At 44.4% G+C, this 15,959-nt stretch overlaps 1 protein-coding gene across 1 annotated transcript; it reads right to left on the reverse strand.

The window, feature by feature from the left end:
* Positions 1-87: 87 nt before the first annotated feature.
* LOC112068193 (palmitoyl-protein thioesterase ABHD10, mitochondrial) lies at positions 88-15,778 on the reverse strand. Its single transcript, XM_024135271.2, has 5 exons — positions 15,670-15,778; positions 5,271-5,454; positions 2,114-2,225; positions 679-816; positions 88-524 (listed from the first exon to the last, which is right to left on the reverse strand). Exons 1-5 carry the CDS (start codon positions 15,761-15,763, stop codon positions 183-185), a joined length of 870 nt encoding a protein of 289 aa, XP_023991039.1. The 5' UTR covers positions 15,764-15,778; the 3' UTR covers positions 88-182.
* Between the last annotated feature and the right edge of the window lie 181 nt (positions 15,779-15,959).

Here is a 15,959-nt window from a genome sequence, read left to right on the forward strand (position 1 = left end):
TCTGACAGACGACATCCTCGTTCCATCACAGTTTGTACTTTCGATAATCCTCGTCTTTTTCTCTTGCTTTGAAACAGCATACTGAGGACAAACTGGRCAGGATGGAAGGAAGGGGGAGAGTGGGATCATATATGGTTGCTCCTGCCTCTCCAATGGAGTGCATTCCTAACACCCCCCCCAACTCAAACGAGGGTGGTCAGCTTGTCTATGAGGTCGTCGATGGTGTAGACCATGAGCCTGATGTCATCCTTCTCGGCCATGCGGTGCTGACCGTGGCGGCGGAGGATGACGTCCACGTCGGGGCTGAGGACGCGCTCGGCCACTTGCATGGAGATGTGCCAGGGCACGTCGTCGTCCTTCAGGCCGTGGATGAGCCTCACAGGGCAGGTGATGGGGAGGGGGCTCTGGAGGACACAATGGTTCTCCGCCTCGTTCAGGAAGCCAATARTGAACGTGTAGGTGCCCTCCTCGCTGTGCTTGGTGGGCACAGTCAGCACGCCCTTCTCTTCAATCTCCTTACGCACCTGTGGTGAAATGGGATCAATTCCAATTAAAATAAAATAATGAATTGACATTCACATAGAGCATTTTATTTCAATTCACCACTCCCTGAATAGAAATGGAATTAGCGCCAACCCTGGTCATAACCACACATTATTTTATGATGTCCTCGCTCACCTCTAAAGACATTGACTTGAAGGTTGTGACAATGTGGTCTGCTGCCGTGGATATGCCCACCAGAGCTGCAGTCTTCTCCGGCCTGGCGATAGCTGCCAACAGCATGAGCCAGCCGCCCATACTGGACCCCACCATGATCTAAACAGAGAGACCATGGGGAAAGACATGATTACGTTAAAGATGCCTTGATCTAGGATAGGGAGCAATGGTACTTAGAAATACCAACAGTTTGATATGGATTGCTTCGCTTGTCTCCTCATCTCCTTTCTTCCATTTGAACCGACTCTTCTGCAGAGAAGCACCATGGTCATCTAGCTATCGCTACAATGGACAGAAGTAGTTTCTAAAAACAGATGTGAATCTAACCAGGGGAAATTATTTTCCAATCGTTCAGTTCCGAGCACAACCCCTCTGTATTTCGTTCAGTTTGAATGTTCCAACCAGCATAGTAAAGAGAGCATAGAAAAAAGTAACGGTTCATAGTTCCTTTTCGTACATTTTTCCCCCTGTGAACTCAACATACTGTAGCTTTTACATTTGTCATTAATTTACTCCGCCAATTAGTGTGGATGGAGAAGCTTGCTATGGAACGGTAAGCTAGTTGTTTACATGACATGAAGTGAATTGTAATGTGTTTAGGCTATTACTAGTATTATAAAGTCACTAAATTACAGAATTACATACCAGATATTAAGAATATTTTGGGAACTATTTTTTAAATTATTAACCAGTTCTCAAAATTTGAAAATAACGGTAGTGTTCCAGAATACTAAAAGATCACTTTCGTTCCCGATTCAGTTTTTCCATTCCTGGAAAAAGGTTGTTATTTTTTCAGTCTTTGGTTCTGTTCCCTGAATAAGTTCCAAATCCTCATCATCACAAGGACATTAGGAGTAATATGACTCTGGCCCTGCTAATGGGCTCATTCACTAGCTGTGTGTCTGATGAATGTCAAGAAGAGCCCTGAAGCCTGGCATGGGAGGCTATGCTATGCTACTCAGGTAATGATTGAACGGTGTGTGACGTGAACGTTACATGTTGAGATGATATTTCATTTGTGTGACAGCGCCCACTTGTGGACACGTGACACTAACACCACCACCGTTTGAAGTCAACAACACTAATACACAACCACATTTGTTTTTATACAGATTCTAACTGATATCTTACACAACAAATAGAGTAAATATTATGGAGGGCAAAATTAACAGGGCATATTTTGAAAGATCAAAGTCATGTAAGAGATGGTCTATAACTGGGTTATAAAGTCAAACCAGTCTTTGAGCTCTTCAAAGCAGATCTGAAAATACAAAACACTTTAATAATAAACTAAATCCAATACCAATTTGAATCCCACCAAATACACACATAAATACGAGCGTTATCTAAAGGCTAGTTTAGATATGATTCTAGATCCAGTGGAGAGYTCTTTCACCTGTGGACCCTCTGTTAGTTCATCCAACACGAAGAGGACATCTTTCTTCCAGGTGCCGATGGTCCCTTCAGCGAACACCCCCTCCGATAACCCATGGCCTGTGTAGTCAAACCTGGGGAACCACAAACACAACATGAGCTTGGAGGACCAGTCAGACATACAATAAAACATGGGGGAAAAAACCTGGCTACTAAGCTAGCATAAAAACTCAGAGAGCACAGTGTATTTGGGTAACATGAGCATTTAGCCGTACCCTTATCCTACTYCTCCTCTGTTCCTCTGGTGATGTAGAGGTTAATCCAGGYCCTGCAGTGCCTAGCCCCACTCCCACTCCCCAGGTGCTCTCWTTTGWTGACTTCTGTAACYGTAAWAGCCTTGGTTTCATGCATGTTAACATTAGAAGCCTACTCCCTAAATTTGTTTTACTCACTGCTTTAGCACAMTCTGCMAACCCAGATGTCTTAGCCRTGTCTGAATCCTGGCTTARGAAAACMACCAAAAACYCTGARATCTCCATCGYYAACTATAACATTTYCCGCCAARATAGAACTGCCAAAGGGGGCGGTGTTGCAATCTACTGCAAAGATAGCCTGCAGAGTTCTGTATTACTATCCAAGTCTGTACCCAAACAATTCGAGCTTCTACTTCTAAAAATTCACCTTTCCAGAAACAAGTCTCTCACTGTTGCCGCTTGCTATAGACCTCCCTCTGCCCCCAGCTGTGCCCTCAATCCCATATGTGAATTGATTGCCCCCCATCTATCTTCTGAGCTSGTGCTACTAGGTGACCTAAACTGGGATATGCTTAACACCCCGGCCATCCTACAATCTAAACTTGATGCCCTCAATCTCACACAAATTATCAATGAACCTACCAGGTACAACTCCAAATCCGTAAACACGGGCACCCTCATAGATGTCATCCTAACTAACTCGCCCTCCAAATACACCTCTGCTGTTTTCAATCAAGATCTCAGCGATCACTGCCTCATTGCCTGCATCCGTAATGGGTCTGCGACCAAACGATCACCCCTCATCACKGTYAAACGCTCCCTAAAACACTTCTGCGAGCAGGCCTTTCTAATCGACCTGGCCRGGGTATCCTGGAATGACATTGACCTCATCCCGTCAGTAGATGATGCCTGGCTATTCTTTAAAAGTGCCTTCCTCACCATCTTAAATAAGCATGCCCCATTCAAAAAATTTAGAACTAGGAATAGATATAGTCCTTGGTTCACTCCAGACCTGTCTGCCCTTGACCAGCACAAAAACATCCTGTGGCGTTCTGCATTAGCATCGAATGCAGTCTATCACAGTGCCATCACAGTGCCATCCGTTTTGTCACCAAAGCCCCATACACTACTCACCATTGCGACCTGTACGCTCCCGTTGGTTGGCCCTCGCTTCATACTCGTCGCCAAACCCACTGGCTACAGGTCATCTACAAGTCTCTGCTAGGTAAAGCCCCGCCTTATCTCAGCTCGCTGGTCACCATAGCAGCACCCACTCATAGCACGCGCTCCAGCAGGTATATCTCACTGGTCACCCCCAAAGCCAATTCCTCCTTTCGCCGCCTCTTTCCTTCCAGTTCTCTGCTGCCAATGACTGGAACGAACTGCAAAGATCTCTGAAGCTGGAAACACTTATCTCCCTCACTAGCTTTAAGCACCAGCTGTCAGAGCAGCTCACAGATTACTGCACCTGTACATAGCCCATCTATAATTTAGCCCAAACTACCTCTTCCCCTACTGTATTTATTTATTTTGCTCCTTTGCACCCCATTATTTATATTTCTACTTCGCACATTCTTCCACTGCAAATCTACCATTCCAGTGTTTTACTTGCTATATTGTATTTACTTCGTCACCATGGCCTTTTTTTGCCTTTACCTCCCTTATCTCACAATTTGCTCACATTGTATATAGACTTATTTTTTAAAATATTTTTTTAATTTTACCCCCTTTTCTCCCCAATTTTCGTGGTATCCAATCGCTAGTAATTACTATCTTGTCTCATCGCTACAACTCCCGTACGGGCTCGGGAGAGACGAAGGTCGAAAGCCATGCGTCCTCCGAAGCACAACCCAACCAAGCCGCACTGCTTCTTAACACAGCGCGTCTCCAACCCGGAGGCCAGCCGCACCAATGTGTCGGAGGAAACACCGTGCACCTGGCCCCCTCGGTTAGCGCGCACTGCGCCCGGCCCGCCACAGGAGTCGCTGGAGCGCGATGAGACAAGGATATCCCTACCGGCCAAACCCTCCCTAACCCGGACGACGCTAGGCCAATTGTGCGTCGCAGGAACCTAGGAAGAAACTTAGAGAGGAACCAGGCTCTGAGGGGTGGCCAGTCCTCTTCTGGCTGTGCCAGGTGGAGATTGTAAGAGTACATGGCCATTTAGGATTGTTCTTCAAGATGTTCAAACTATTATTTGACCCTGCTGGTCATCTATGATCATCACAGTGGTTGTAGAGCATACAACAGGTCAGTACCTCAGGAGTAAATGGGTTCGAAAGCTAGGGGGTCTATTCAGGCAATGAACATCAGGATAGAGGTTTGGCTAATGTACGCCTACCTCAGATATTCAGATTCAGGGGGTATATTTGGGTAATGTGCCACGGTCTAAAGGACGGTATATACATGGTATTTCTATAACATGGTTTATTAGGCCATACAATTTATATTAAAATGTTTACTAAATTTCCTTTTCTGAAAAGTGAGGTGAGCAAGAGTGAAAAAATTTAAATCAAGTAGACCCTCTTGTTAAAATCCTATAGCAACCTTTGTTCAACACCTATAACCCAATCAAAAGGTTTTAGCAACTTGGGAAGGCTAAAAAAGGCAAAGTTCAGCCATAATTTGAAGGTTAGTTGTGTACCAGTATGTCTTTACAGGAAGCTTGAGGAAATGAGTTATGCCATAATCATGCAATTCTATTTATATTTGTGGGAAACATTTAATTACATTTTAGTCATTTAGCAGACACTCTTTTCTAGAGTGATTAGGGTTAAGTGCCTTGCTCTGGGGCACAGAGACTTTTCACCTCGTCGGCCCGGGGATACGAACCAGCGGCCTTTCAGTTCCTGACCCAACGCTCTTAACCACTAGGTTACCTGCCGCTGTGTATTGCGTTACACGGCGGCAGGTAGAGTACAGTACCTAAGGTATGAGTGTCCAAGCGACCTGCAGAACTCCTCCAGGGCCTCAGCTTTCTGGCCGTTCATGTTGGATCCATACCCAGGCAGGAAGACCACGCCTGGACTCTTCCCCTTTACCCTGCGGTAGGCCAGCTTAGGGAGCTCTGGCCTCGTTGCATACTGTACAGAGGACTTCTGTCTCACCCCTGTAGGACAAACACACACAATGTGCCAATTGACTATGACAGAATTAGAATAAGTGATTTAATGCAATAGTTGAGAATGGAGTGCGTCTTTAAGAATGGCGTGTAAAATGTACATTGTATTTGGGTGATTTGTGCAACCCCCTTGAAAGATCAAATCAGGGTGAAGTCAAGGCAAGGAATGATCAGCTGAGGAATTCTTATGTAACATTTAGATAATTGAATCGGGCCAGTGCTGTGGGACAAGACCTTGTTGACATCACCAGAGTGAAAGCTACCGAACAGACCCTGATACAGCAGACTATGACGCGATGCAATTCAGGTGAAAACGTGTTACTTATCACAATGTAAAAACAATTAAAACAGAATAACATTACAAGCCTAGAAAATTAAAACGCAAAAGGTTATACTTAATTTAACAGCATTTGCATTGATGTCTAAAAACTAGGCTACCCTAGCTGCTTTTAGCAACGCTAGAAGTGGCATAATGCAGTTTCTCTGGACCCCTGCAAGGTCGTAGTTCGCCCCCCTGACAAAATAAACAATCGAATGAGTCAGCCAGACAGCCATTCACAAAGTATAGATTACAGATCGCTGTCCATTGTGCTGAAACTGCGACATGTCTATGCGGCTGCCTATCGAATTGATGATAGGCCTTCTGTGGTGCCAGGGCGTGTAGCCTATAGCTTTGCCTTAGCTAATGGATTAATGTTAGAACTATTTGGTTGTCATTTTCCCATGATAAGCAGGGCGTCCATTTAGGCTGCTGGCTGACGGATTGTAAAATAAATGTTTGAYTCAACAGCATACTAATCWGCAACCAATTGATTTGTTTAGAATATACAGCTGTCCTGTATAGCCTACCTGAACCTGCATGACATGAGCCATCCTCGCGGTCTCTCCCAGCATGGATAGCAATTTGTTGTGCATAAAACCAGTCTATTAATGCCAATCTCTTTTTTGTTCTATGTAGAGGCCTATAGTAACAACAATATGCGACTGTGTCGCCTTGCATTTTTGTGTTCAAATGTTCTCACCACAACCTGTAGGTCCAGGTTGTGAGCCCGACTGTTTTCAATACTGAGTATGACAACCCAGACAGTCCTTCCTGACACATTGTGCATTATATGTCCATTGCGCTGCACACAATTTAAACTTAGTCTCGAATGATGCATGCCAAGATATACCAGAGATAAGGGACTGTTATTGCAACCACACAATTGAAACGGCAGTTTACCAGTATGAACAAAATCGCAAACTGCTTTTTTTTGTTTGAGCCCTCAAGAACAGCTGCCATTTAAAGATGATAATATGTTTGCATCTGCCAATTTATTGACTGTCCAGTATCCACATGACCTGTCCCCAGAGCTTCCTATACAGTTCATCTCTTTCCGTAACGTGTTGAGGCTGGCAATTAAGGAGGATATGAGAGGCTCAATTAGTGATGTTGCAGATCTGCTGTATTTGAAGCACCACTCCCTTCTGCCCAGTTTCCCTGATGTACTATGGAACATACATTTAACAGACTTTCTAAACGTGGGTCTGTAGACTCACTTTTCTCTCTGCTTAGCGCATGTCAAATTAAAAGTCCTGCACGTGCACCATACCTGCCCAAAAAAAAGCAAGAACTTGTGGAGGACATTTATTTTGACATGAGGTAAGCAGAGATGAACTGACCTCGCTGAGAAACTGCATGGGTCTACAACAGACCCACGTTTGGAAATTCTGTTTAATTATACTTTCCATTAGATGCTTTTTTCTCTAATCCCCCCCTGCATAAGGACCAAGCCTACAGACAATCAAAAGAGTATGTTGAAATAAAATATTATTTAATTTCTGGCTTTCAGTAGACTATTTTGAATTTTTTGTGCAAGCCAATTCCCAGCAACGCAAGTGTGTAAATACCATAGAGATAGATAGAGGACTCATCTTTGTAACTGTGCCATTATAGTATCTCTGAAAGCATGGGCAGCACCATTGAGGCAATCTCCATTTTGAAGGAGTCAATTTTCTTCATGATTGGCTGATCCGTCCAGGTGACCCGGTTGGAGATGACTCCAACMGGGTCACAATGAAGTTGGAAGTCCCACTCAGTTTGACTTCAATCAAAACGGTGAAAGCTCTCAATGGCTCTGCCCATGCTAATGCAGCCTTTTGGCTACTTGAGGCCTATATAATTATCTATGGTAAATACTAGGTTGCAAAAAGAAGCTACTCCTGCATTTTACACTGGGGAACTGTGCAAACCATAGACATTAAAACCAGTAAATGGTGATAGCGCTGATGTACGTCATCCACATATTCCTATGGAAAACTCCCGATGGCGCATGAAGCTGGAAGTATTTGAATTTGAAGCACGCCATATCAGAGATTACTTTGAGGAGATGTAAAACTCCCTTGGAATCATAACGCCCATTGTGTACATTGCCCATGCGTCATCAATGGGCCGTGTGGTCCATTCTGGGCGATTCTGGGACAAGGACTCGACTCATACCCTGACTTTGAGAAGGGATTGCGTGACGATTAGCTTAGCAACCGTGTGACACAGCATGACAACGTGAACRCGATTGGTCAACAGTCTGATGGGTAAGGTGTTTATGTTCCTCCATTCATTGCCCAATGGGATTCTGGTGTCCTCATTTCTCTAATATATCTGGCCATATTGCTGAATGGACCCAAACATTTTTTTTTTAAGGATCATGGCGAAAGTGGTCGTAACTAGCAAAGGCTCATGGTCGATGTAGTTGTTTTCATCCTGCCTGAGAGTGTCAACCTTAAAGGTGCTACACATAGGATTTCTTAGAATTTTTGCATTGCAATTTCTGAAAAGGTCCATAACATATCTGGGGCTTATAGAGGAATGATCGTGTTTCACAGTATTACTTACCCGCCAGTGTTGTGATTGGCTGTGATATTCACCTATTAATTTCTACTGCCGGAGTGGCATCGGTTGTCAAAATGGGGAAGCTGTTCTGACTTTGTGGCTGGGTTATTTAGTGGAAATCGCTTTGTCATTTCCTGGTTGCTAAAATTCTACACTGTTAGCTCAATTTCAGAATATGTGATTAAAAACAAGCACTGAATAGTGTAGGGAATTGTATCATCTAAATTGCTGTGAAATAATATATTTTCATAAACAAATATGTATAAAATGACAGAATTGCACRAAATATGTTTATAAAAAGGCCAAATTCTTCCCAGACCCAAGTACAACAAATGTTCCCCATGTGGCAGCGATTACAGCCTTGAGTCTTCTTGGGTATGACGCCACAAGCTTGGGACACCTGTATTTGGGGAGTTCCCCCCATTCTTCTCTGCAGATCCTCTCAAGCTCTGTCAGGTTGGATGGGGAGTGTCACTGCACAGCTTTTTCAGGTCTCTCAAGCGATGTTCGATCGGGTTAAAGTCTGGGTTCTGGCTGGGCCACTCAAGGACATTCAGAGACTTGTCCCTAACACTCCTGCGTTGTCTAGGCTGTGTGCTTAGGGTCATTGTCCTGTTGGAAGGTGAAGCTTCGCCCCAGTCAGAGGTCCTGAGTGCTCTGGAGCAGRTTTTCATCAAGGATTTCTTTGTACTTTGCTCTGTTCATCTTTCCCTTGATCCTGACTAGTCTCCCAGTCCCTGCCACTGAAAAACATCCCCACATCATGATGCTGCCACTACCATGCTTCACCGTATGGATGGTGCCAGGTTTCCTCCAGACGTGACGCTTGGCATTCAGGCTGAAGAGTTCAATCTTGGTTACATCAGAACAGAGAATCTTGTTTCTCATAGTCAGAGTCTATTAGGTGCCTTTTGGCAAACTCCAAGCTGGCTGTCATGTTCCTTTTACTGAGGAGTGGATTCCATCTTGCCACCATAAAGGCCTGATTGGTGGAATTCTGCAGAGATGGTTGTCCTTCTGGTAGGTCCTCCCATGTCCACTGAGGAACTCTGTCAGAGTGACCATCGGGTTCTTGGTAACCTCCCTTGACTAAGGCCCTGCTCCCCTGATTGCTGTTTGGCCGGGCGGCCAGCTCTAGGAAGAGTCTTGGTGATTCCGAAAATCTTCCATTTAAGAATGATGGAGGCCACTATTTTGTTGGGGACCTTCAATGCTGCAGACATTTTTTAGTACCCTTCCCCAGATCTGTGCCTCGACACAATCCTGTCTCGGAGCTCTACGGACAATTCCTTCAAACTCATAGCTTGGTCTTTGCTCTGACATGCACTGTCAACTGTGGGACCTTTATATAGACAGATGTGTGCTTTTCCAAATCATGTCCAATCAATTGAATTTACCACAGGTGGACTCCAATCAAGGCGTAGAAACATCTCAAAGATGATCAATGGAAACAGGATGCACCTGAGGTCAATTTTGAGTATCATAGCAGTGTCTGAATACTTATGTAAATAAGTTATTCCTGTTGTTTTATTTGTAATAAATTTGCAAAAATTTCAAAAAAACATGGTTTTGCTTTGTCAATATAGGGTATTGGTTGTAGATTGATGAGGGAAAAAMCTATTTAATCAACTTTAGAATAAGGCTGTAATGTAGCAAAATGTGGAAAAAGGGAAGGGGTCTGAATACTTTTCTAATGAACTGTAATGGCTTTTTATTTTTTTATTTAACCAGGTAGGCAAGTTGAGAACAAGTTCTCATTTACAATTGCGACCTGGCCAAGGTAAAGCAAAGCAGTTCGACACATACAACAACACAGTTACACATGGAGTAAAACAAACATACAGTCAATAATAAGGTAGAAAAATAAGTCTATATACAATGTGAGCAAATGAGGTGAGATAAGGGAGGTAAAGGCAAAAAAAGGCCATGGTGACGAAGTAAATACAATATAGCAAGTAAAACACTAGAATGGTAGATTTGCAGTGGAAGAATGTGCAAAGTAGAAATATAAATAATGGGGTGCAAAGGAGCAAAATAAATAAATACAGTAGGGGAAGAGGTAGTTGTTTGGGCTAAATTATAGATGGGCTATGTACAGGTGCAATAATCTGTGAGCTGCTCTGACAGCTGGTGCTTAAAGCTAGTGAGGGAGATAATGTTTCCAGCTTCCAGAGATTTTGCAGTTCGTTCCAGTCATTGGCTGCAGAGAACTGGAAGGAGAGGCGGCCAAAGGAGGAATTGGCTTTGGGGGTGACCAGAGAGATATTCCTGCTGGAGCGCGTGCTACAGGTGGGTGCTGCTATGGTGACCAGCGAGCTGAGATAAGGGGGGACTTTACCTAGCAGGGTCTTGTAGATGACCTGGAGCCAATGGGTTGGGCGACGAGTATGAAGCGAGGGCCAGCCAACGAGAGCGTACAGGTCGCAGTGTGGGTAGTATATGGGGCTTTGGTGACAAAACGGATGGCACTGTGACCCTACTCAATAAATTGGATGCAGTCTATTGGAGGCTATTTTGTAAATGACATCGCCGAAGTCGAGGATCGGTAAGTGATGTGTCCAGTTTTACGAGGGTATGTTTGGCAGCATGAGTGAAGGATGCTTTGTTGCGAAATAGGAAGCCAATTCTAGATTGGAGATGTTTGATGTGAGTCTGGAAGGAGAGTTTACAGTCTAACCAGACACCTAGCTATTTGTAGTTGTCCACATATTCTAAGTCAGAACCGTCCAGAGTAGTGATGCTGGACGGGCGGGCAGGTGCAGGCAGCGATCGGTTGAAGASCATGYATTTMGTTTTACTTGYRTTTAAGAGCAGTTGGAGGCCACGGAAGGAGAGTTGTATGGCATTGAAGCTCATCTGGAGGGTTGTTAACACAGTGTCCAAAGAAGGGCCAGAAGTATACAGAATGGTGTTGTCTGCGTAGCGGTGTATCAGAGACTCACCAGCAGCAAGAGCGACATCATTGATGTATACAGAGAAGAGAGTCGGCCCAAGGGTTGAACCCTGTGGCACCCCCATAGAGGCTGCCAGAGGCCCGGACAACAGGCCCTCCGATTTGACACACTGAACTCTATCAGAGAAGTAGTTGGTGAACCAGGCGAGGCAATCATTTGAGAAACCAAGGCTATCGAGTCTGCCGATGAGGATGTGGTGATTGACAGAGTCGAAAGCCTTGGCCAGGTCAATGAATACGGCTGCACAGTATTGTTTCTTATCGATGGCGGAGAAGGTGCGGTGGGATTCGAAATGGTCGGTAATCTGTTTGTTGACTTGGCTTTCGAAGACCTTAGAAAAGCAGGGTAGGATAGATATAGGTTCTGTAGCAGTTTCGGTCAAGAGTGTACCCCCCTTTGAAGAGGGGGATGACCGCAGCTGCTTTCCAATCTTTGGGAATCTCAGACGACACGAAAGAGAGTTTGAACAGGCTAGTAATAGGTGTTGCAACAATTTCGGCAGATMATTTTAGAAAGAAAGAAAGGGTTCAGATTGTCAAGCCCGGCTGATTTGTAGGGGTCCATATTTTGCAGCTCTTTCAGAACATCAGCTGACTGGATTTGGGAGAAGGAGAAATGGGGAAAGCTTGGGCGAGTTGCTTTGGGGGGTGCAGTGCTGTTGACCGGGGTAGGGGTAGCCAGGTGGAAAGCATGCCCAGCCGTAGAGAAATGCTTATTGAAATTCTCAATTATAGTGGATTTATCGGTGGTGACAGAGTTTCATATCCTCAGTCCAGTGGGCAGCTGGGAGGAGGTGTTCTTATTCTCCATGGACTTTACAGTGTCCCAGAACTTTTTTGAGTTTGTGTTGCAGGAAGCAAATTTCTGCTTGAAAAAGCTAGCCTTGGCTTTTCTAACTGCCTGTGTATATTGGTTTCTAACTTCCCTGAAAAGTTGCATATCACAGGGGCTGTTCGATGCTAATGCAGAACGCCATAGGATGTTTTTGTGTTGGTTAAGGGCAGTCAGGTCTGGAGAGAACCAAGGGCTATATCTGTTCCTGGTTCTAAATTTCTTGAATGGGGCATGCTTATTCAAGATGGCGAGGAAGGCATTTAAAAAAAATAACCAGTCATCCTCTACTGACGGGATGAGGTCAATATCCTTCCAGGATACACGGGCCAGGTCGATTAGAAAGGCCTGCTCGCTGAAGTGTTTCAGGGAGCGTTTGACCGTGATGAGTGGAGGTCGTTTGACCGCTGACCCATTACAGATGCAGGCAATGAGGCAGTGAACACTGAGATCTTGGTTCAAAACAGCAGAGGTGTATTTAGAGGGCAAGTTGGTTAGGATGATATCTATGAGGGTGCCCGTGTTTACGGCTTTCGGGTGGTACCTGGTAGGTTCATTGATAATTTGTGTGAGATTGAGGGCATCAATCTTAGATTGTAGGATGGCCGGGGTGTTATTAAGCATGTCCCAGTTTAGGTCACCTAGCAGCACGAGCTCTGAAGATAGATGGGGGGCAATCAGTTCACATGTGGTGTCCAGAGCACAGCTGGGGGCAGAGGGTGGTCTATAGCAGGCGGCAACAGTGAGAGACTTGTTTTTAGAGAGGTGGATTTTTAAAAGTAGAAGTTGAAATTGTTTGGGTACAGACCTGGATAGTAGGACAGAACTCTGCAGGCTATCTCTGCATTAGATTGCAACACCCTTTAGCCGTTCTATCTTGTCTGAAAATGTTATAGTTAGGGATGGAGATTTCAGAGTTTTTGGTGGTCTTCCTAAGCCAGGATTCAGACACGGCTAGGACATCCGGGTTGGCAGAGTGTGCTAAAGCAGTGAATAAAACAAACTTAAGGAGGAGGCTTCTAATGTTAACATGCATGAAACCAAGACTATTACGGTTACAGAAGTCATCAAAAGAGAGCGTCTGAGTGGAGCTAGGCACTGCAGGGCCTGGATTCACCTCTACATCACCAGAGGAGGAGTAGGATAAGGGTACGGCTAAAAGCTATGAGAATTGGTTGTCTAGGACATCCGGAACAGAGAGTAAAAGGAGCTGGTTTCTGGGGGCGATAAAATAGCTTCAAGGTATAATGTACAGACAAACGTATGGTAGGATGTGAATACAGTGGAGGTAAACCTAGGCATTGAGTGATGATGAGAGAGATATTGTCTCTAGAAACATAATTGAAACCAGGTGATGGCATCGCATGTGTGGGTGGTGGAACTGAAAGGTTGGATAAGGTATAATGAGCAGGGCTAGAGGCTCTACAGTGAAATAAGCTAATAAACACTAACCAGAACAGCAATGGACAATGCATATTGACATTAAGGAGAGGCATGCTTAGCCGAGTGATCATAAGGGTCCAGTGAGTAGTGAGGTTGGTTGGGGTCACGGTGATTCAGACAGCTAGCCGGGCCATGGGTAGCAAGCTGGCAGAGGATGGAGGTCTGTTTTTAGCCACCTCATGCGTTTCCGTCGGTAGATTAGTGGGGTTCCGTGTGGTAGAGGGGACCAATCCAATTGGCAAAATAGATATAGTTATAGTGACCCAAGAAAATTGTCCGATAGACCTATTCAGATAGAAGCCGATAAGACAGCTAACGATTAGCGGGCCGCAGATGGGCGTTCAGGTTACATCGCGACGGAGGGGCCAGTTGGATAACTCCCTCGGGCAGATAACGTCGGTAGTCCAGTCGTGAAGGCCCGGTGGGGCTCCGCATCGGCAGTAAAACGGGTCCGGATAGGTGATTAAAAGAGTTAGATGCACTATTGTAAAGTGGTTGTTCCACTGGATATCATAAGGTGAATGCACCAATTTGTAAGTCGCTCTGGATAAGAGCGTCTGCTAAATGACTTAAATGTAAATGTAAATGTGATTGTAGCCCAGGAGTGGCTGATGGAACTCTTCAGCTGGCTAGCTCCGGAATAATTGATGTTTGCTCCGGGACCGACGTCAGCCAATAGTCACTCGGATAGCAGCTAGCTAGCTGCAAGATCCAGGTGTAAATGTCCAGAGCTTGCGGTAGAAATCCGGGGATATGGAGAGAAAATATGTTCGGTATGCTCTGGTCTGAGTCGCGTTGTACAAAACTGGCGATAGCTTTTCGAGCTAAAGGATAGCTGATGACCGCCAACCGTGGTTAGCTGAATATTAACGTTAGCCAGTGAACTGGCTAGCTTCTGTTGTGGATTTCAGACTTGAGGTGAATAATACTTATTTTTTATTTGTTTATTGGTGAGGTGGGTTGCAGGAGAGTGTTTTGAAGTTGAGTTTTTAGAGAAAAAAATATATAAAGATATGCAAAGAAAATATGTAAATATATATACACGACAAGGCGAGGATGTCTGACTGCTATGCCACCTTGGAAAAAATGTACTTCCAAAAAGCAGAATTGGGTTGTTTTACCTTTATTTAACTAGGCAAGTCAGTTAAGAACAAATTCTTATTTTCAATGACGGCCTACTGGGTTAAGTGATGATTCAGAAATGTAGATATGATGGTAATGAGGAAATACATGTGTGGGTTGTTTATTCTGCAGCAGCATATGTTATTGGAGTAATTTACACATTTTCTTAACATTACAAAATGGACTCATTAAGTGATCCTTATGTGAAACGCAATCACACCCACTTGAATATGATTATAGTTCCATTTCAACTTTAGCCCCCAGAGGCGAATTACTTCCCTAAATGTACATGTCATTTTCACCTTGTCAGCTCAGGGATTCGATCTTACAACCTTTCGGTTACTAGGCCAACGCTCTAACCACTAGGCTACCTGCCATTGTCTCCCACTATGATTTGTTTCTGACTGCTGTTTGTAAGGAGTCGACCTGGAGTCCTGGACCTGGAGTCGAAAGTTCATAACCTTTAATCACATGGTTGTTGTAAAGGTCATGCAGTCGACATGTRTAATATAATGCAACACATTGTTAATGGCTGTGACCGTTGGTCAACGTGTTGACAAAAGTGATACGCTCGAACGCGCCCATTCCTTACCAGCATTGATTCAGCATTGATTGTGCGATATCTAAGAATATGCAAGTGCTGCGCAGTTTACATGTGCTTGAGCAAACAAATACATTCAGATGACAGGGTCTGCCGCTGGGTTGTCACTAGTTACCACAGCCACGAAGTCAAAATTGGCTATATCGTAATAATTTATGAAAACAAAAAGTTGCTTAATTTAAGGATAGGGTTAGGCATAGTGTGGTTAGGGTGAAATTTAAAATAATTTTAAGAAGATAACTTGTAGAAATAGGCTGGGTTTGTGGCTGTGGTACCTAGTGCTGACCCTGACTGACACACCCCCTCCTCTATTTGTTTTTATAAACGAAGCCTGTAAGTTTTCCCGTGAAACGGTACACATCGAACCGTGGTATCATACTCACCTCCCAAAGCCTTTGGCAAGAGAGTAGCGACTGCTCCATCCCTCAAAATGTGAGACAGTCCTTTGCGACAAGACTTCAGGGCGACGGCTGSCATATCTCTGACTTCACCACCCACTACGGAAATATCGCGAGAAGACCAACTTTGCCAGATCTTCTTTGATGGGGTTTTTGTCGGCGGTTGACATCCAATGTTATGGTGTATTACCACCACTTCAATGTTGACAGATGCATCTAATAGAGGTCCCCAATACATTAGTGTGTCTGTGTACATGAAAAGTGGTCTACAAATG

This window comes from Salvelinus sp. IW2-2015, unplaced genomic scaffold (genome assembly GCF_002910315.2).
Source record: "Salvelinus sp. IW2-2015 unplaced genomic scaffold, ASM291031v2 Un_scaffold220, whole genome shotgun sequence".
Classification (NCBI taxonomy): Eukaryota; Metazoa; Chordata; class Actinopteri; order Salmoniformes; family Salmonidae; genus Salvelinus; species Salvelinus sp. IW2-2015.